This window comes from Protopterus annectens, chromosome 6.part0, assembly GCF_019279795.1.
Source record: "Protopterus annectens isolate FY-2018-M chromosome 6.part0, PAN1.0, whole genome shotgun sequence".
Taxonomy (NCBI): Eukaryota; Metazoa; Chordata; order Ceratodontiformes; family Protopteridae; genus Protopterus; species Protopterus annectens.
Window position 1 is genome coordinate 1,986,967,702 of NC_056737.1, and position 23,208 is coordinate 1,986,990,909.

Here is a 23,208-nt window from a genome sequence, read left to right on the forward strand (position 1 = left end):
GTGTGGGGGTGAAGCCCCCCCATTTTGAAATGTTTTTACTGGTGTGCTGTGTCTTGTTGGTCCACTGATTTTTTTCCCTACGAAAAAGAGCTGTGACCTGGGGTTTCAATGCTTCTGGATTTTGCTCTATATTTGTAATTGAAATGGCATTCACTGTAATGTTGTTTCGACAATATAATATAGACCCAGAGAATTAGGGTGAGCAGGAGCTCCCTGCAAAAAAAAAACATTGTTGTGTTGCAAGCTCTGAGGTTATGTCTCAGAGCATGCACATTTACTTGTCAGCATATTTTTATGCATTTATTTTCTTTTGCAACATTAGCAGCATTTAGTTTTGGTATTTCAATTACTCTAAATATTTATATATAGATAGACATATATATATATATATATATATATATATATATATATATATATATATATATATATATCATTTCGTTGAATAACAATTTTGCTGAATGGCAGCTCAGTCTGTTGAAATGACTGAAAGCCAATTTAACTGACTCCATTTGATTGAAGGTCCATTTCATTGAATGTGGCATAACTAGACCTAGTTGTGTAAAAAAAGAAGTAAAATGTGTCAAAATATATGAAGAACATTTATTTGGTGACTAGTATCACCTCTACATAACTGCTGCTGGTGTAGTTTATATTTATATATTGACAATGATTCTTTGTGCGTGGTAGTATTTTCACTTTTCTCCATAGATGGACAACTATGGAGTTGGAATATTTAAGTGTGACCAACCCCTCTACAAAAACATTTTTTGAAACATTTCTCAGTTCTGTGATTTTTTGCTGTATGATTTTTCTATTATTTGGAATTCAAATAAAAGGTATTTCAATAAAATGGGCTTTCAACCACTTGAATTCAGATATTTTGGATTCAGCAAACCTGGTATTCAACCAAATGTCATGTAAAAAAGTTGACAGTTCAAAATGCAGACATTCAAAAGACTAACCCAAAAAGACTGACGGTTCATAATGCTGACACATCAAAATACTGACACTCAAAATAGTGACAAAAAACACTCAAACTCACAGGAAGTAAATCGCATAACAAAAAAAAAAAAAAACAAATAAGCTACTTCTTTGATCATTTTCACTAAAACACAGTATTATAAAACAAATTACAACTCCTAAACCATAGTAGTACCATAGGACAAGGTTTGTTTGAGTAGTGGTAGTGTTGCAGAAAGTTTTTTTTCTAAGATAAGGTACAGGGTTAGGATTAGGGGCAAGGTTAGGGTTTGCATGTGTTATTAAGGTGGGAAGGGGCACCCCCTGCACCACCTTACTAATGCATTCTGACTCGGGCCCTAAATCTGCACCTGCCTCTAAATGTAACCCTGTGCCTTATCTAAGGAAAAACCCCTTCCATAACATTACCAATACACAAGACAGGCTCAGACACAGAAACATGCACCAAAAACATGCACAACACAAAAGCTATCATCTTATTTATCCCTTGTTCTAACCGTAACCCCACTGACACTCACACAAACACATATCCACCCCTTTTACCAACTCACTTTATTTCCTGGATTAGCTCTGGCTGCTGCGTGTCCCTGGCTACGGCGTCCTATACCATTCTCTCCATCCTGCTTGCCCAGAACTAGGGAATGAGAATCTGCCCTGCCTGAAGGCCAAGAACTAAACCTTATGCTAAGACTATTGGTCTCTACCTGAATTAAAGAATAGAGCCAATACTCTCCCTAAGTCTCTTTCCCACAAGGAACCAAGAAACTCTACATCCTGCTTGCCCTGAACTAGGGAATGAGAATCTGCCCTGCCTGAAGGCCAAGAACTAAACCTTATGCTAAGATTATTGGTCTCTACCTGAACTAAAGAATAGAGCCAATCCTCTCCCTAAGCCTCTTTCTCACAAGGAACCAAGAAAGTATGTGTTAAAACTATTGTAGTAAAAAATATACTTGAATTATATAATTCCATGTTACTGAAGACTGCTCCCTAGCCAGGACAGCCAGCAACCTTACTCTACTCTAATCATCTTTTCTCCTAAACCTTATCACACTACCCACGTGTAGTCTCTGTTGCTAACTCCTGTTTACCCTCCATTACTCCTAGACCTGACAACACTCTTGTAAAGCAACTTGCGTTTTTATCCTTGTCCACTAGATGGCATCCTTCTCCTAGTATTTGCCTTGTAAATCTATCCCACTGTTCTGAAATATAATTTATCAGACATATTTTCTTTGTTATCCCAGTCCTGCTCTCTCCTCTATTTTCACTATAACTCACTCTCCTCCACACACATCTCCACCTTACCACAACAGTCAGCTCTTCACTGATTGTTCCTGGGGTCCTCTTCCTTCATTGGCTCTACCGTCCTTCCATTTCCCACTGTCCGGCTCTCCAAATACCACTACCTCTCACTATCTTGCCCCTGTACCCCGTGTTCCCTGATTTTTACTTCTACCCCTCATCCTCTATCCACCCTCCTTTCTGAATAATACCTAGATTAACACCTGATTCTATGTAGATTATATCTCTTTCCAGCCTACTCTACCTGATTCTGTGAAGCTCTCGCTTCCGGTCAGTACCTGCCTGGATCTATGTTTCCCCACCCCTTTCTACCCCTAACTTCCCTACCAACCCCTAAATACTTCTAACTTCCTTTCCAACCATATAAATATATCCTACTCCTTCTGATGCCATCTTTATTTCCTGGATTAGCTCTGGCTGCTGTGTGTCCCTGCCTACGGTGTCCTATACCATTGTAAGTAATGCATTACTGTACTTTAAGTGTTTATATCACTGCATATTAACTAAAACTTGTGGAATTAAGAGTGTTTACTCAAAAGAATGCTCAACTCGACTATATAAAGTGTGCCGGTCAAATTATCTCTGTTAACGACTATTCTGTGTATGCGTGTTGCACGTGGAACAAGATACACGCTGCTTTAGACACTTTCAGGATGTCCGAGGCTTCTTTTAGTGTCATGGTCTCTTTCCTTATTGAAATGCCGAAATAGGTTAGCGTTCTGGTGATTCCGACTGTTAGTAGGGGATTCCTTCTTATTTTTTATTCTTTGCCCTGTTTTTAAAACTGATAACGTCAAGGTAATAAAGCGTTTCTGATAACCAGACTGAATATTCCTGTAGCAAGTCAATAGATACTACACATAGACATTGTAACAGTAATCTAAGAAAACATTTAATAGGGTTAGCGTATTTTGGTTCACCTGGACTGTTGTTAGCGGATGCCTGCGCATTTTAGACTCTAAAAGCTACTAATTAGAAAACGCTGTATATGATTAGCATTTCGGAGCATCCAGACTGTAATTAGTGGATGCCTGCTCACTTTAGACTCTAAAAGCTACTATCATTATAGACATTGCCACATTAAATTAGCAATTCTGCTAACAAGGCTGTATATACGGGGAACTTGCATACTTTACACTTTAATAGCCACTTATCGTAAGAGAGCTTGAATTTTACACTACTAATTACAAGATAATTACGCTATTATTAGAAAGCTGTTACTTCTACAGTAGAAAACCTGCTCTAGTACTTTTAATGCTGTCTGGATATATACAGGGGACTTGTTATATTTCCACTTATATGGCGCCTCACATATAGAGCATAACATGTTAGATCTATGCTCTTGGTAAATGCCTGCATAGATAATTACCTTGACAAATTATGCTATAACAACTGTTTTCTACAGAGTGTGCTTAGGATTGTGTGACAATAAGCTGTCCTATTTATATGCTTTGTTTCTACAACTGCAGTTAAGTGTTATATATATATATTCACTCCATCTAAGTCTATGAATAGTAACTATACTGTATCAGAAGCATTAAAGGAAGTTTTTTTTTCTGCTTTCATACTGCTGTTAAAGTATGCTGAGATACCTAACTATCCCCTAGGTATTAGTGATTACAAAGAAATGTATTAGTATGACAAGCCCTATACAACCTTTCCTATTCTTCTATGAACCTAATATGTGTTTGAATTGATTGTATTCTAATTTTTATAGTGCTGAATTTTCTAAATGCATTTACCTATACTCATATATGGAAATATGCTTACTTAACAGCCACATCATTACCATTCTGACCGTTTGTTGGTACTGCCACTTAATATGATACTTGTATTGGGTAACTGCTAATTGGCCAGCTACTAACACACTGTTTACCTTACCATTTTGTCTTCTCTCTCCCTTTATTTACCCAGTTCCCCATCCTGCTTTCCCTGAACGAGGAAATGAGAATCTGCCATGCCTGAAGGCCAAGAACTAAACCTTATGCTAAGACTATTGGTCTCTACCTGAACTAAAGAATAGAGCCAATCCTTTCCCTAAGCCTCTTTCCCACAAGGAGCCAAGAAAGTATGTGTTACAACTATTGTAGTAAAAAATATACTTGAATTATATAATTCCATGTTACTGAAGACTGCTCCCTAGCCAGGACAGCCAGCAACCTTACTCTACTCTAATCCTCTTTTCTCCTAAACCTTATCACACTACCCACATGTAGTCTCTGTTGCTAACTCCTGTTTACCCTCCATTACTCCTAGACCTGGCAACACTCTTGTAAAACAACTTGCATTTTTATCCTTGTCCACTGGATGGTATCCTTCTCCTAGTATTTGCCTTGTAAATCTATCCCACTGTTCTGAAATATAATTTATCAGACACATTTTCTTTGTTATCCCAGTCCTGCTCTCTCCTCTATTTTCACTATAACTCACTCTCCTCCACACACATCTCCACCTTACCACAGCAGTCAGCTCTTCAGTGATTGTTCCTGTGGTCCTCTTCCTTCACTGGCTCTATCCTCCTCCGTTCGCCCTGCAGGCTGACTCCGATCCCCTACCCTGCCCCCAATTCCCACCTGCCCCCAGTGCTCCTACATTTATTCACCCAAACCACACCCCTACAATAACCACCAATCATAACATCCCAATCCTTAAAGTGCCAAGACCAACACTTCCAAGTCTCATCTTAGTAAACCACCTAACTTACCCTTATCTTTACCCTATATACAACTCTGCCATAATGTCATTCATATCAACTTCTCCACACCTGAAAATCCTACTTCTATCTTCCCTCATACCTATTCTTACTATATCTTATCTACTTACATTTTATGAACATCTCCACCACATAAACCTTTGTTACCCAACAAAGCAACCCACCTCACCACCATTAGCACATGCTCAAAGCCATTCAAACACACCGAGCACAATAGCCTACCTACCAGCAAAATATCACAGACTGACTCACATCCGATACTACAGGCCAAAAGCTAGGAAACCTCAGTTCCTAACATGTAAACTTCTGCAACTTACACTTAGAATTCAACTCCAGTCTTTAATAGATGGAGATATACATCCCAATCCAGGGCCAAATTCTATCCAGTCCAGATAGACCCATAACACAACCCCCACTAGTACTCAACTCCTTACCAGACCTCACAGCTCACTATTGATAGCCCATCTTAACATCAGAAGCATAAATAATAAGGTTGCCCACCTACATGCTCTCATGGATGTGCATTCATTTGTTATCCTGTGTCTCACTGAAACTTGGCTCAAACCATCTATACAAGACAATGAATATATACCACCAGGGTATAGCATCTTAAGACTAGGCTGAAAAGCTAAGAAGGGAGGTGGAGTAGCTATACTATACAAATCTGGATTACAGGTGACCTCTATTGACTCTAAACCCCCTCTAACTAGTAATGAAGAAATACTTATCTCCAAAATTCAACTCAATAACTATAAATCCATCTATATTATTGCTGTCTACCTTCCCCCAGGGAATAACTCTAACACCCTAGAAAATATCCTAAATTGGCTTTCCACCAATTATCCCCAAGAAACAATAGTACTCGGTGACTTTAATATCAACTGAAAAAGCTGTACTTCTGAACAGCCTTCTACTCATATTAACCTACACAGGTTCACTCAAACTATTAGCTCCCCCACTAGGACCAATAAACACAATAACAATGAAAGCACCCTAGACTGGATTCTGATAAATAGACATCACCAAACTTACAAAGTAGGGACTCTCCCTGAGGATATAAGCGACCATGCACTCACCTTCATAATCAGATTTAAGACTGACATCCCTAGCCCAATCACCTATAGAACAATAAGGAGTAACAAAAAATTTAACCTCAACATCTTCCAAACTGAACTTAAAGTATGCAACTGGTCACCCCTCAAAAACTTACCTCTAGAGGAAGCAGTAATCTACTTTAATACTAAATTCTTAGGTATTCTAGACTTCCATGCTCCAAAAAGGACCATTAGAACTAGGAATAAACCTACCCCCTGGCTCTCAAAAGTGACCAAACAAAAAATGCTCCTCAGAAATAAAGTCTGGGCCAAGTGGCTTACTACTAAAAACCCAGAGGATCACGTAAAGTTCAGACAGCTAAGAAATGATACAAAAAAGCCATTCTGTCAGACAAAAGAAACTATTACATTCAACTCCAACATACCCAGCAAAACAAACCACAAAAATTCTGGGCAGGGATTAACACACTTTTTCACCCACACCATTCTGTCACACCCACCCCAGGAGGTACTGACCATGATAATCCAAAGCAAATTGCCAATATCTTTAACACATTCTACACTGAGACCATTCAGTCTCTTGCCAATCAAATAACTCCGGACAGCTCATCTCTGACTTCCTCTACTACTACCTTACCTCCCTCATTTCATCTCAAACCTGTCCCTACATCCTTTATCCATACCCTTATACTGAAACTCAAACCTATCACCACCGCAGCTGATCTCCTTCCTGCAGAATATCTGCAAAAAGCTGCAAATGCCATAGCCTACCACGTCTCCATTCTGATTAACAGAACAATCTCTGAGGGAACTATTCCACCTATTTGGAAGATCTCGCATATTATCCCCCTGCATAAAGGTGGAAACTCTAGGGAATTATCCAACTATAGACCTATTGCTATACAATCTCCACTGGCAAAAATCATGGAGAAATGCATTCATAAGCAACTGTTAAAACACCTAATAGATAACAACTTATTAGCTAACTGCCAACATGGCTTCAGGCCATTTCACAGCACTACTACTGCCATTTTATCCTTCTCTGACTGTATAAACAAAAATCACAATAACAACACTCTATCCTCAGCCCTCTTTATTGATCTCTGTAAAGCCTTTGATATGGTTAACCACCAACTTCTCATAAACATACTCAAAAACCTATCTCTAGATGCACTGGCTATACAATGATTTCAATCCTACTTAAACAATAGGCAACATGCAGTTCTGTGGGAGAACAACTTATCTCCCCATCTCCCCATTGCACTCGGTGTCCCCCAAGGTTCTATACTTGGACCTCTTCTATTTTCTATTTTTATCAATGACCTGAATTCTGTAATTCCTCAAGCTACTGTAATACAATATGCAGATGACTCCACATTAAAATGCTCAGCCCTGACTCCATCAGACCTTCAGTCCCTCACCCAAAAAGTGTTTAACACAGTAGAGGAATGGTTACTACACCATTGCCTCATCTTGAACCCCCAAAAAACAAACTCCTACTTTTTACTCCCACCCATAGGGCCACACCACTATACTTTACTGTTACATCAAACAATGGAACCATCATATCCCCTGACTCTACCACAAACTTCCTAGGGGTACTAATTGACAATAACCTTAACTTTGATACTCACATTAACAGTACCATAAGAACAGTCAACAAAAAACTAGGCTCCCTCTATAGAATCAAATCCTTTCTTACCCCACTAGCAAGGTCTACTATTGCCCAGACCCACTTAATCTCCACCCTCCTCTACGCCTCCCCTATATATACTAACCTCTCAAAAAACAACTTAAACAAACTGGCTGTCTCCTACAACAATATTGCTAGATTTGCAACAGGCTCTATATTCAGAACCCATCACTGTACTAATTATGAACAACTAGGATGGCTAGAATTGCCAACTTTACATCTATTTAAACAATTAATAGTTGCCTACAAAATCCTGTATCAGCCTACTAACACTCCAATTCTTACCAACCTTATCACCCCCTACAACAACCTTAAGACCCTACACTCATCTAATAAAATATTAGTACAAACAGGCAAAACCTGCAATAAGGCTGGTGACTCTTTGTTCTCTAATACCGTGGGTAAAACCCGGAACTCTCCCCGTGGTGACCTGACCTCCCTTTCTTTACTAACACAATTTAAAAGCATTCTAAAAACCTACCTTAAATCCCATTGGTTATGCCCCTGTGTGAACCCAGACTAACTACTCATGTTATTTTTACAAAGACACCTGTCTTATTAACTGTATATACTATTTGCCTTTTGAAAACCATAAAGATAACAGGCCTTATATTTTATTAAATCTCTCTCAATATCCCTAAAATGTCATTGACACTATCTACCTATGTTAACAAATGTTACAAGTCATATGATTCTGCAATCAAACGTGTTTTTGAAGTGAACATATTTGCTTATATATTAATCTACCCACATCTGTAAAATCTATCATGTATAAAATAGCTTAATCTTGTATTATACCTGTACCTGTGAAATATTGTTTTTTATATATAAATTTTACTGTGTTTTCGAGGAGCTTTTCTCCCCGGGCCTCTGCTGAAAATGGACATATATCCAGCTGGACTAGCCCGGACAACAAATGTAAAATAAAAAAATAAATAAAAATAAAAACACTTATCTCTGTCTACATTTTTACTGTTGACATTTTGAACTATCATTAATTTTAGTGGTCTGCCTTTTTAACTGCAGCAATATGTGTGTGTGTGTGTGTGTGTGTGTGTGTGTGTGTGTGTGTGTGTGTGTGTGTGTGTGTGTGTGTGTGTGTGTAGCAATGTGTGTGGGTGTGTGTGTGTGTGTGTGTGTGTGTGTGTGTGTGTCTACATATATATATATATATATATATATATATATATATATATATATATATGGAGCAACTAAAATTAATCTAAACCTCATTAGAGCAGCATTAAAATACCGGCTACAAAAGGTTGAGGAAAAAAAAGAGATTGACACACTAAAGCACATGCTCTGAGGCACCTAAGGAAATCTACTGTTTTTTGTAGGAGCAAGCCCCCCTACACCCCCCAGTTGAGGTGCTCAACCTCCACACCTCCTGTTAATTATATATAATAACTCCAAGTTCAAACAGTCGCTGGAAAAGGGATATATTCCCCAAACCTGGGATGTCGATCTTGCACACCTGTCGGCCATCTGTTTTGTCAACCAAAGCGTGAGAACATTTGGAAGTTTCACTTATTGCAAGCACTCCCATATACATAGATGCATATATATATATGTATATATATATAGAGACATATATATATATATACATATATATATATATATATATATATATATATATATATATATATATATATATATAGTGGCTATAAAAATTTACATACCCCTGTTAAAATGCCAGGTTTTTGTGATATAAAAAATGAGACCAAGTATTAGTTTACGGGTGTGCACACTTATGCAACCAGCTTATTGTACGTTTTTTTTATTTTTTTATATTTTTCCCCTAACAGATTTGTTTGTTTTTCAATTGAATTGTACAGGTTATAGGTCACATTAAAGGTGGGAAAAGTTTTGAAATTATTTATTGTGGTCTCATTTTTTTATATCACAAAAACATGGCAATTTAACAGGGGTGTGTACACTTTTTATATCCACTGTATATGAATAGATAGATGGGCTTCATGGGTTTGGTCAAGCTGGTCTTCAACAACCCCTGGCTCATCAAGCCTGATTTATTGATTGCATGCAAACATTATACATAGTAAAAAAAAAAAAAAAAAAAAAACAGCATAAAAACAATTTTTTTTGAAGGAGGACAAGCTTGCCTTCACCTCATACTCCCTTAAATATATACTAACTCCAGGATTACACAAACATAAAGAAAAGAAAAAAACACCATGTACAATGAATCAGTGTTGGAGTACAAACATCTATAAATCTGAGGGTGCAACATGTTAGGGGGCACTGCCAATCCATGCATAATCTTCTAGAATCACTTCCTTGGCAAATCATATCTTCAAAAATGCCACAATCACATACTTCCTATACACATCTACACTTTTCTCTCATTGTAATTCAGTGAAATTAGGTTTCATTCAAATGAGTTTTCAGTCAAATTGTTTCAACCATTTTACTTCCAGTCAATTTTAATTCTATCAAGTGAGAGTAAATGAAAGTCTTATGTATTTAACTTGCAGACCTCAGATCTAATTCATCTCCATTTTGGTAGTGGACATTACACAGATTGCAAAAGGAAACAAATTTTACTGTTAGGTTGTAGAATATCAGAAAGAGGCAGGTACGGTCCGTGTACTTTTGCAGGTATCAAGAAACAAATTACTTATTTAATGTCAAGCAGGTTGTGCCACTTACCTTTTGTCCATCTTTTCCTCTGGCACCCATCATGCCCTAAAAAAACAAAGGAACAGTTTGTGAAAATTGAATCACAAAAGAGAAATTTAGGTTTTATATGATCAATGCATTGTTGGTTTTATTCATGTAGAGTGAGATATTTGCTGAATATATCCATCTGTAATCAAAATAAAGGGATGTGATAGTATGATTGTTATTAATACATGATTCTTATCGCATCAGGAAAAAAGGAGTAAAATATAATTTGTTATTGAAGTAGCTTTACCTAGCAATTGCAATGTCCTATGTAGTGAGAGAAACAAAGTCATAAAATATCAGGATTTATAAGTAGAAAACTAGGGCAAAGCGATAAAGACACCCAGAAAGTTCCAACAGTACTAATACAAATGATTTTTTAGGCATGCTTAAATATGATACCAGTGCATGTAACTCTGTATGAACTGCAGAAAGAGGCAAAGCTAGAGTCTTATTTATTTATTTATTTTTTATTTATTTTTTTACATTTGTTGATCGGGATAGTCCGACTGGATACGTGTCCATTTTCAGTGGAGGCCCGGGGAGAAAAGCTCCAACATAGATAGATTCAGAAAAAAATATTACATATAGTAATTATTTATGAGAAAATTTTAGAGGAAGGAGCTAATCAGGACTAGAACAGGGACATAACCAGTGTGATTTGAAATGGAGTTTGAGACTCTTCTTGAATTGGGCTAAGGAGGTCACAAGAGTAAGGTTGGCAGGGAGGGAATTCCATATTTTACCAACAGCATTAGTGAATAGAGAATTATCAGCTGAATTATTGGATTTGATTGTTTGGACAAGCAGTCTATTAGATGAGAGGAGTGAGCCTAGATTGCTGTATGAGATGATTATATTTTCCAGTGCAGGGGTGTTGCCTGGTTGTTTGAGAATTTTATATGCTTCTATAAGTTGGTTTAGCTGGAGAAGGCTTGGCAGTTCTATCCAGCCGAGGTCTTTTAAGTTAAGGCAGTGGTGTGTCCTATAGGGCGTGGCAGTTGCAAATCTGGCAATGTGATTATAGCAGCTGGAGAGTTTGCTAAGGTCAGATTTGCTAAGGTTAGTAAGCATAGGATAGACATAAAGAAGGGTAGAGAGAAGATGAGAGCGGGCAATGACTGCTCTAGCCATTGGAGTTAGAAAGGATTTTATCCTGTACAGTGAACCAAGTTTCTTGTTTATGGATTTAATGGTTTGATTAACATGCATGTCAAATCTAAGATTGTTATCAATAATTACTCCTAGGAGTTTTGTACAGGGGTCTGAGGAGATGATGGTGCCTTTGTTAGATTATTATGGTAAAGGATGCTGCTGAGGATTTACGAGTGGGAGAGAAAAGTAGTAGTTTGGTTTTGTTTGGGTTTAAGATCAGGTGACGGTCAGAGAGCCACTTTTCAACTATGGTGAATGTATTCTGGGTTGTTGATGGTAGGTTTATTGGAGAGGTGTCAGAGCATACCAATATAGAGTTATCTGTATATTGAATGCAGGTAGCATCTGGGATGGCTGTGTGGAGATCATTAATAAAGATCAAAAAGAGAAGGGGTCCTAATATGGAGCCTTGGGGAACTCTTATGGTATTAGGTAACAGGCAAGAGAGCTTGTTCTGCCATAATACCGCTTGCTGCCTACCATTGAGGTAGACATGGAACCATTGGAGAGTTTGGTTATCTAAGGATAAGGTTTTCAGTGTGGTGAATTAGCTGATAGTTGACCATATCAAAAGCTTTGGACAGATCCAGAAAGAGGGCTGAAGATATTTTGTTGTTATTCTGGTTTCGGTTAATTACGTTGGTGAAGGAAAGGAGGGCTGTGGAGGTGCTGTGATGGGGTCTAAATCCATGTTTAGAGTTGGTCAGCAGTTTATTCTGAATGAGATAGTGCAGAAGTTGTTTGTGCACACACTTCTCCATGATTTTGGCCAGTGGTGACAATATGGCTATTTGTCTATAGTTAGATAGTTCAATAGATGTGCCGCCTTTATGGAATGGTATGACATAGGATATTTTCCAAATGGAGGGGATGGTGGCTTCTGTTATGGTTCTGTTGATTAAGATAGAGATGGGGTATGCTATAGCATCTGCAGCTTTTTGCGGATATTCAGCTGGGAGAAGGTCAGCTGATAGAGTAGTTGGCTTTAGTTTTTTCAGTAAGGATTGGATGAGGGATATAGAGATTGGTTAGAGGCTAAAAGAGAGTAGAGAGTTGGGTATAGCAGTATTAACTTGTAGAGCCACTAGGAGTTAATTGGCTGGCTAGGGATTGGATAGTCTCTGTGAAGAAACTATTGAAGGTATTTGCCACTTCTTCTGAACATTTATGGCTGGAAGCTGCAGGGGTAGGAGTGGAGGAATGACCCGGATGGAGGAGATTGTTTATACCTGCCCAAAACTTTTGAGGGTTGTTTTGATTATTCTGTTGTAGATGGCAGTAGTAGTTTTTTTTTGTCAAGTAAGATGGATTTTTTTTGTCTCATTCCTTAGCTGCTGGAAATTAATTTGGTCTAGAGGGGCTTTAGTAGTACACCACTTGGTCCATGCTTTATTTCTGAGTATGATTTTAGATTTGGAGTCTTTTGAAAGCCATGGGGCGATTTTTGTTTTAGTTCTGAATGACCGTTTAGGAGCATGTGAATCAAGTATGTTTAGGAATTTAGTATTAAAGTATACTACCGCCTCATCCAGGGAAAGGTGTTTTAGCTCTGTCCAGTTACATAATTTGAATTCAGATTGGAATTTTGTGGGGTTGAAATTCTTCTTGCTTTGACAGACTTATAGGTGGGCAGGTGGGTGCTGACTGTTTTGTATTTAATTATATATGTAATGAGGTGATCACTAAAGTTGTTGGAGAGGGTCCCTGCCATGTACATGTGGGGATGACTATTGATAAGTATCCAGTCAAGGATACTCTCTTTTTGGGTAGGTTTACCTATTCTGGTGGAGGAAGATATGGTCTGTGAAAATCCATAGAGGTTAATATGGGTGGAGGGGGGAGTCTGATGAACATGAATTCCAGTCAATATTGAAATCTCTCATAACAATAGTTTCTTGAGGGTAGGTAGTATATAAACAATTAGAAATGTCCTCCAGGGTGTTAGTATTGTTGCCGGGGGGATGTAAACACCAATTAGGTTTAAACTTTTGTGTTTATTAAGTTGTAGTTTGGTAGACAGTATTTCAACGTTGTAAGCATGGGGTGGTTGTATGGGGTCAGCTGTAACATTACATGTGCTTTTATATAGTACAGCTAAACCGACTCCCTTTCTAGTAGTACAATCGGCCCTAAGTATATTATACCCAGGTGGTAAGATCTCATTATCTGTGGTTGATGGTTTTAGCCAGGTTTCTGTTAGACACAGTATATCAGAGGAGTAAACTGCTAAGAGGGCATGCAGGTTATGTACCTTGTTGTTTAGGCTTCTAATATTTAGATGGCAGGCCAGGAGGGAGTTAGATGGCCTGTGTATAGATAGTGGGCTAGTAGCACCTAAAGCAGAGGATGGTCCTGGGTTAGGGTGGATATCTCCATCCCTTGTTAGATTTTTTGTAAGTTAACTAATAACTTCATGAGTTTATATAATAGCTTTTGATAGTGCTTGGATTTGGGGGAGAACATGTCTTGACCTATTAAGATAAATGTTGGTAGGGGTTGTTGTGTTAGAGGCTGGACAGTAAGTTAAGTGTCCTGATGTGGATGGGGCTAAGGGCGTGCTGGTTTGGTATTTAGGGTAGTGAAACCCTAAGTATTGCTGGTTTTCATATAGGGTAAGGAGGTATGGAATAATTATAAGGGTATGATGAGAGATAAAGTCTTTAGTTTTACTGTTAATATAGTGGATGGGAAGGTTGTCATTGCCATAGAGGGATATTACCAGTATAATAGGTAAGTAGTGGGAGGAGTAGGGGAGATATTACCTGCATAATTGGCAAGTAGTGGGAGGAGTAGGGTGGGGGAGTGGGGGAGACTGATAGTAAGGCAATGTCTTTGCTTGGTTAGGATAAAGAAGGGGTGTGGTTCTATTGTTATAAATTTAGTGCTAGTGGGGGCGGTTGGTATTTGGTGGCAGGGTGGGATGCGTAGCGAGCCCGAGCGCAGTGAGGGTGAGCGGAGCGGAGCTAAACCAAAACTTTCCAAGAGTCGGTGAAGACAAAGTAAGTATTTTAGTGGGATTTACCAATACTTATATGTAGTTCATCAAGCTTTTACTTTTCCATCTAGCTACTATAATGTTAGTTTGCTATTTAAGCCACTTGTCTAGGAGTGCTGTTTTAACCAGTGGGATTAGGTGGCAAACTACCATGCTGTAAACCCAGTATGCTTCATTTTTAGTTTTTCATTTATAGTAAACTAAGGATTAACCTTGGCAGACTGTAATGATTTAGAGCGGCAGGGATGGCTTTTTGCTTATACATACAATCGTGGAGGGAAGAGTGACCCTCAAGCGTAGCAAGCCTTTCAGAGTTGTAGCCGAATAGGGAGTTCAGAGATAGAACCTGAATAAGGATACAGTAGTTAGCACAAATGCCCACTATAGAGAAACTTCTACCATGCTAAACATACAGTAACATTATGCAGTCATTTGTTTAACACAGGCTATTACTTATACATGTAACAAGTTAGTTCAGTAGTAAAAGCAATATGAAATAGAGTGCATCTAGCAGTCGCTAGTGGTACTATATTTCATATTGCTTTTACTACTGAATTAACTTGTTACATGTATAAGTAATAGCCTGTGTTAAACAAATGACTGCATAATGTTACTGTATGTTTAGCATGGTAGAAGTTTCTCTATAGTGGGCATTTGTGCATCTAGCAGTCGCTAGTGGTAGCTGCGGTGGTGGTGCTGCCATAGCGTTGTCGCCTCACAGTAAGACGCTGTCTGATTCGATTCTCAGCTAGAGCATCTTCTGCGTGGAGACATGCGTGAATGGGCGTACCTTCGTTGAAGGTTGTGCGTCAGAGCTGGCAACTCGGTACGTAAAAATCAATTGCCAATCATTAGCGGACCGGAGTTCTGCTGTGGCGGCCCCTAACCGGGAAAAGCCGAAAGACACAACAACAGCAGTCGCTAGTGGTCTACTCCAAGGTATTAAGCTAGTCAGCAATGATTTATGTACCCCACATACTATACCTGGTCTATCTACTTACAGGTATCAAAAATACATCTGTCTAGGTATTTACAACTACATTAATCTTTCCAAAATAATGCCGCAGGAGTTGTACTCTATATTCTGATGCTTTAGGGTAATAAATGGCAGTCGCTAATGTGTTACACAAAGGATAGCAACCTTGGGAACAGACCTACTGACACAATACAAGAAACAGCGACCCTAGTAGTTTAACCAACACTATTGTTTACTTAACACACTATCACCAAAGGCTGTACACAGAAAATAATTAAGTTTAACAGCAGTGGTTACATATCGTATTTTAAGGTAGCCAACTGGGTCCAGAAGTAGACACATTGCTGTTGCTGAGAAAAGCACTCTTGCAAACAACTTTATCAAAAGAGTCATACCCTGACTCAGGAATGAGGTCCATTCCTGTTGCAGTATTAGGCACCCAAACCAGCTGGAGAAATTATAAAAATATGAGTACTGTTCTTAGTGCATATTACAAAACAAACACTACTCTGCTTTTCAGATAAAGTTGCTAAAACCAAACCTATTGGTAAATAAGGACCCAGACTAAGGGTGGAATGCTAAGCCATTTCATTTTCAAAGTGGTTGCTATAATAGATCTTGCTTCATTTTTATTGAAAAATTGATTCCATCCCCACATGCTCATGTAGGCTAAGGGTATTACAAAGCAGTTTTACACTACTAAACCACCTAGCCCTTGGGACTGCTAGGAATTTGGGAAATCTAAACAATGAAAACACAAACATGGACTGAGTAGCTAATGAAGCCTGTTAGGTTCATACAATTTATGCTCATCTCTTTACATGCAGTAAGCTATACCATCATGACTTATTCAGTGCATTCAGCTTCATAATTTGTTGCAGTTTTTTTCTGCACCTATCCCAAGGACTTTGGAAATTCTTGAAATCTCCCTTGTGACTCGTGGCACAAACTCAAGCATTCCATACAGGTGGATGGATGAACACCATTAAAAGATGGTATTCACTTTTTCCTCCTCATGAAAAAAAAAACAAACAGTAGATTTAAATGTCAGCACCATTTCTGGGGGAGCACACATTGTTAATTTGCAATTAATAACCCCCCTGGACTGCTGTATTTCCATACAGATTTACCAGTGAGACATCTTTCCACACTATGACCAGTGCCAGCATAAATTAACACTGGAAGAGTGGTCTTTAAAGCTTTCAGATTTAATACAATGAAAAAAGCTTCAGAATTAAGGATTTCGCTTAACAGTAAGCCTTTCTAAAGTCAAGGAATTGTTTTGTAACAGCAGTGGTGACTAGTTCACTGGTGCATGTATTTAAAATCTATTTTTTTTTTTTTGCAGAAAGCAAGTAGTACAATATTTAATTGTGGAAGCAAAAGCATGTAGAGATGATGAACTAAAACAAAGCATTCAAAATCATATTGTATCATGCATAAAGCCCTACATTTTGCTATCCTCAGGGATGAAAAAAATGACTCACAAACTGCAGTGCTGCATAAAAAGGCCACAACTATTAATTTAATAATGAGTTATTTGAGGATCATAGGTAGCTACGATGCATACAGTCCAGTAGATTAGTAAGAAGCCTAGCTGAAATTCCAAATTGCCAACAAAGCACTGTCTAAGTGACTTGCTCAAGGTCACAAATGCAGGTTGACAGAATCAAACCCTGTATCAAAGGAATTAGTTTATTAACAGTTCATTGCTGCCAGGTTCTACTATGAAACATCAAATTACAAACCTCTGAGCATCAGAAATGCTCATAACATAAAGGGTGACAAAGTAAACTATGTCTTGCAGGTGGGGCACCCCCCTCAACTTTTAGATATCTATTTTTCTAGCTATCTAGCTAGCTAGCAGAATCTAGATCTAGGTAGCTAGTTAGCTAGCTAGATAGACAGATATCTGTATAGATAGACATATATGGTCTTTGGTCATTTGATGCTCAAGAGATTACACCTTGGCCATCTGTAGATATACCATTATTTGAAAGTCACAATGACTCATCCTAACACAGTGGGAATAGGCTAGACAAGAACAACATACTTTTCTTTAATAAGTGGAATGTAAATGGGGATGCTAATGTTAAGTCGAACTCATGAATTCGTTGATTTGGGCAAAAATAGTACCTTTTAGATTTATTATTTTTTATGTTGCTATTTTATATAGGACATGCTATCTCCATCTGCCTGTCTGCCCCCCTTATATTACTGCAGTCCATCCTTAATGCAATCAGAATTTTGCACTGACATGTATTTGTTTGTTTTGACATTGTTCTCGTATGCTGAATGTTTCTGTTTAACTTTACATGTTAATAGGTACTTACTAGGCCATTGATCTGTGAAGATCTTAGAAACCTAACCTTACATTCCCAAGATAGTTTCTAGCCCTTATACTTTGCATATGAATAACCCAGACATGGGCCAAACAAGGATATGATGGGATATTTACATATTCCCCTATCCACGAAGGACATATGTGCTAAACCAGATGTACATCTGTGATTCTCCATCCATTTTCTCCAAATTGCATTTGAATAGAGTAAGATAAGTACTTTACTTTATGCAGAGTGACAGTTCCAAAGAAGTGGCATTCTCTGTGATACATACCTATCCCTCCAACATGTTCTATTTACTTTGCAAACACTTTGAGATCTCTTGAGCAGCTATTTATAATTCCATTGGACTTACAAATGTTTAAAAGGTCTGACAGAATAGGGTCTGTTGAATCTCTATACTTAAGGCAGTTGTCACCCATCAGTAGTCTGTATGGTACTAACTAAAGGAACAAGACTTTGACATGGTCTGTACAGCTTGCATGATAAAGGTCCTTGATTTTATTAGTGAGAAAATGTTGTGGTCATTCCAGCTGCAACTACTGTTTGAACACCTATATACGGTACACTGAAATGGGCATTATGCTCAATGATTGGCCTAATGAGTGCTGAGTATAGTGAAGTGATTACATCCCTGACCTGGACACAATGCCTTTAGCTATAAGCTGTGTGATGAAAAATAACTTCTTTACAACAGTGTCTACATGGTGATCAAAGAACAGTTCACTGTCAGCAGAGGTTTTCAGGTCACTAACTATATCAGTTTTTAGGGGTGGGCTGCCAATGTGATAGTTACAAGAAGAATCATGCTTTCCAAATGATATGAGTGTGATCATTACAGAAAAATGTTTAGCATTACTAAAATTCTTCTGATTATTTCAAGAAAAATAATCTTTATGGTTGTTTTGTGATGTAGCATTGTTCACTGCCTTAAAGTAGGATTCAGGAACATTTTTTTATGGAATATAAGTCCATTATGCTTCGTAAGGCTCTCATCCTGCACTATTTATCATGGTGTAGTAAGAACCAAGGAGTTTATGTCTAAATATTTCTTAGCAAAGAATATGCCACAGAGAATGATAATGAACCTTTCACTCCATTCTCCACCCAAGCCAGGGCAAAAAGCAGGAGGGTGTATCACTGGGACCATTAAACTATGGCATATAACACCCTTGTGTGGACCCAGCTACTTCTGTGGGCTCCCCATATGAAGGCACCTTGCCTTCCATGCTCCCAAGTACATATTGCATATACACAGCTATGGGTTCTTCTGCTACTTGCCCTTCTGCTAGGCTTAACTATCTGATTGTCCATCCCTTGCTAGTTCTGCACATGTGTAAGTAGCTTTTGCACCATGTGTATATATCATGTTGACCTGGCAGCATTCATTTCACATGAGACCTCAACCTCATTACCACAGTCAACAGAACATGCTGGAGGGACAGGTTCGTAACCCAGAGACTGCCCATGCTATGGAATAGACTTCCCATACATGTCAAGCAGAGCACCTCGCTGATCCTCTTCAAGAGAAATCTTGATGAGTGGATGGGAAATAGAAAATTCACCCTGGGGATAACTCCAGTGGCTCTACTCAACAGAGGCACTGGGAACTAAAGTCGGGTGGCATGATGCCAGGGTAATCCTATGGGCTAGACTTGTAAAGGCCTCAGGGCCATTATCCTAGTACATACCCGTGAAGCTATGAACCTATGAAAATGAGCTGTAAAACAACATACCTGTGAACTGCTCTGACATGCAAAGTGTAGGTGTTGGTATATTAGAATAATCCAATGTAGCATGGAAAGTGCTACCACACATAATGGATGAGTAAAGGGGGGACCATTAACAATGAACACTACACAGTAATTAACAAGGAAGGCATTTTTCTGAACAAAGGAGAAGGTTACCTGAACAATAAGCATTACACAGAATTCAAAAGGAGGTTGGCAGTCTATAAAAATGTGCGTTGCACATTAATTTTGGAAGTGTGGGTGGGTGACTGAGGACAACAAGTATTACATTTTAATTCAGAAGATGAAAGTAGGCGAACAATGATGACTTTGAGCATCAAGCATTACACATTCATTGGTTACTTAGGAAAATTGTGGCTATGCACATGTCCATTATGTTTTTCTGAGTCATGTTGTAGAAAGTATACCTTAGACGTAAACACACCATTATTCTGCAGGGCAGGTGAAGGAAACATACACAATAAAAAATTCCATTAATCTATGGGTAGGGTAGTTGGAGGGCAGACTTAAACAGCAAGTAGTTTGGGTTTTGATAACGTATCGGGAGAGTCTACACAATTATTTTGTTGTTAATTATTATGCACTTATATTACTGGTCTGTTAGTTGAAGAAGGTTGGCTCTAGGTAATCATCAGCTAGATTACTGTGCTCATGAAGGACCATGGTACGCCTACCTCTGCCATCTCTTACATCCTCTGGGCTGACAACCATTTTAATGTTACCATGGTCATTATGTTTCTTCCTATAGCTTTAATTATTTAGCAGCTGTTGGCCACATCGAAACTAAAGCTGGTGTGGGTTTCACTGCATTACTGAAAATATGTACTAGAGATAACTCAAAAAGATGTGAGATTCTTATCTTCCTTCCCCTTGTTCTCCAAGTGGGCTTTTACTGATCATCCAAACTTTATACTATCAAACGGGGTATTCAGCAAGGCCGCCTTGGTATCTTCGGCAAAATCCATAACATGTACCCTTGGTGTGATAGAGAAGGGCAACACGAGCACCTACTGCTGTTGCTGCACCATCTGCAGAATTCTGAGACAGATGCATGGAAAGATTTACTATTGTTGCCATGATTACCACCTAATACTGCAACTTGTACGCAAAGCATCCATCAGGCAAGCCTTCCAGTGACTAACTAATTTTTGTCAGCTGGCTCTTGTTGACATCATAACATGTGAGCTAAATGGTTTGTGGACCTCAGACTAAATGTGGAGATTGCTTCAACTCACTTCCCAAACATTTTCTTATCATGAGGATGAACATCAGGACTCTGTGTAGTCATTACCTCTTTGAAGGGAACAATAAAATCAGTTTTGGGAGCCTCTGTACAGCAGGACCAGTCTTCAGGAATTTGGTGGATTTTGTCTGACCACATCAGGATAGTGGCACAATATCAGGGCTTTTCCACACTTTTGTTGGCCTGGGGGCAATCCAGGAAAAAGCCTAGAAAATGTGAAAAGCTTCTTGCATGAAGCAATGATAAGAGGTCATGGGGTCTGTACTCCATCTCTCTCTCTCTTTGCCTCATAATCCCTAGCACTTTTCCAAATTTGGGTTCATTAGTACGATAGTGGAGAATAAATGTGTTTATCCTCAAGTATATCATCTAAGGTGAAAACTCCTGAGGGAGTCCAGGTGCATTCTTTTGCATTCGTGTTTCCTTCTAAGTCTGAAGTTGACAGAGCAGCTTGCAAGGAGCAAAATATATAGCAGTGATCCTACAAGGACTTACTAAATCATCTGTCCTAATCTGCGAGACGGAGACCAAAGTACCAGACAAAGAATAGTCTTTTCTCAAGGTTGAAATAACAACTGAAACAGGCTGACAAATGCAAAACTGTTAGATTATCAGACCTGAGAGAGAGAGAGAGAGAGAGAGAGAGAGACCAATGCCACACTTGGGGCTGACATGCATGACCCCAGCAGACAGGGCCTAAAACCATTAGGGTCAAGTCAGGACTGACAGAATTGACTTCTCAGCAACTGCACCAGGCTGATCTCTGACAATGGAGCAAAAGTACTGGTCAATCCAAGGCCCAGTGTCAAAAGTGTCAGTCCCAAATACTGGAAGACTGAACTCTAACATCAACAATGGAACCCGTGAAATTAGTACCAAACCTTATGCTAATAGGCTCATCCTGACTCACAGAGCTGAAAGAAATTATGACACTGACAGGATTGGTGTTGAATGTTATTATTATTTTTTTTTTAACAAGAAGCATCTTTTTTGAATTATCACGATGACATAGGCAATCATACATTTATAATTGAAAACAAACCATATTGACATATTTTCAGTTGTAAACATTACACATTACTTACAATCTTCTATACAGTCACTGTCAGTCAAACATTACATAACTCATTCAGTTTTTGCCTTCCCTTAAATCTCATTCCTCCTCTAAAACATTATTCTGCATGTATTGTTCCCACAATTCCCATTTATTTTTTCTATGTAATTTGCTCCTACCCATTTCTAAAGATTACACTTCCAGTTCTTTTATCTCTATTACTGTATTTACTACTTCTAGAATGGTTGGTTTAGACTTTGATTTGCATTTTCTAAATTTTTGGTAGCTATCAGAATTAAACTCAGGAATGCCTTACCATGTCTAAGCAATTCCAATTCTGTATCAGAGCTCAGAAACTCATTTCCATAGTTACACCAATTTGTTCACCCAGTATTTCTGACAGAGTAGTCTGCTGGGAATTTTTAAAGTCTGCCAACTCATTACACTCCTCAGAAATATGTTCTCAATTACCTATTTCTTCCCCATCACACCTGAACATTTGTAATCTACCTGACAAAAATTCTTTGGAGTCTGCTTGGGGTATAAAAATACCTTTGCAAACACTTCCAAGTTAAAATCCTAAAAGTTACTTCTAGACTTTGTTGCATATTTGGGAGACATACAAGTATCCTCCTATTGTTTTTCTGTGAATTACTTGCCCAATCACTCATCCCAATCCTTTCTAACCTCCTCTGATTGATTCCTATAGTTATCATGCAATATTTTATATGCCCTACTAATTATCCACTTTTTTAACAGCAGCTTCTGTTCTAGATTCTACTAAAAACTCTACCAGTGCTGATCTTTCACTTAGAATGCCCCTATTCCTTTCTCTTTGCCTACACTCTGATATCAATCCTTGGTAGAGAAGGCAATCTCTGGCATGCAATCCAAATGAATTATTGGCCTCTTCACATTCTTTTACCTTTCCCTCTCCAATTACTTGCTCCCAATATCCTGGTTCCTTTTCCATTTTTCTCCAGTCTCTCTACCCCTAACTGCAGTCATCCTTATCTACATAATCTCCTTTCTCCATTCCCTTGTTGGATTAGTTATTTGAGTACTTTCTACTCTTTTATGAATGTAATATTCTGTGTGGTTATTGTTATTCTCCTTAAGGATCTGCATCCAAAATCCCAGTCTCTCCTTATTTCTTGTGCCCCCCCCCCATTTCATCATCATTTCTTTCCACTTTGAATTATAGTTTTCTGCTTCTGCTATGTATAGGAGCCTTAACTGTGTAGCTCTGAAATACCGCTT

General features: G+C 38.5%; 1 protein-coding gene across 1 annotated transcript in view; it reads right to left on the reverse strand.

Annotated features, from left to right (window-relative positions):
- Positions 1 to 23,208, reverse strand: part of LOC122805018 (acetylcholinesterase collagenic tail peptide-like) — a 951,363-nt gene that overhangs the window by 612,663 nt on the left and 315,492 nt on the right. Inside the window, exon 10 of the mRNA XM_044075274.1 lies at positions 10,418 to 10,453. Within this exon, the coding sequence (XP_043931209.1) occupies positions 10,418 to 10,453 (36 nt within the window). The remainder of the gene's footprint in view (positions 1 to 10,417; positions 10,454 to 23,208) is intronic.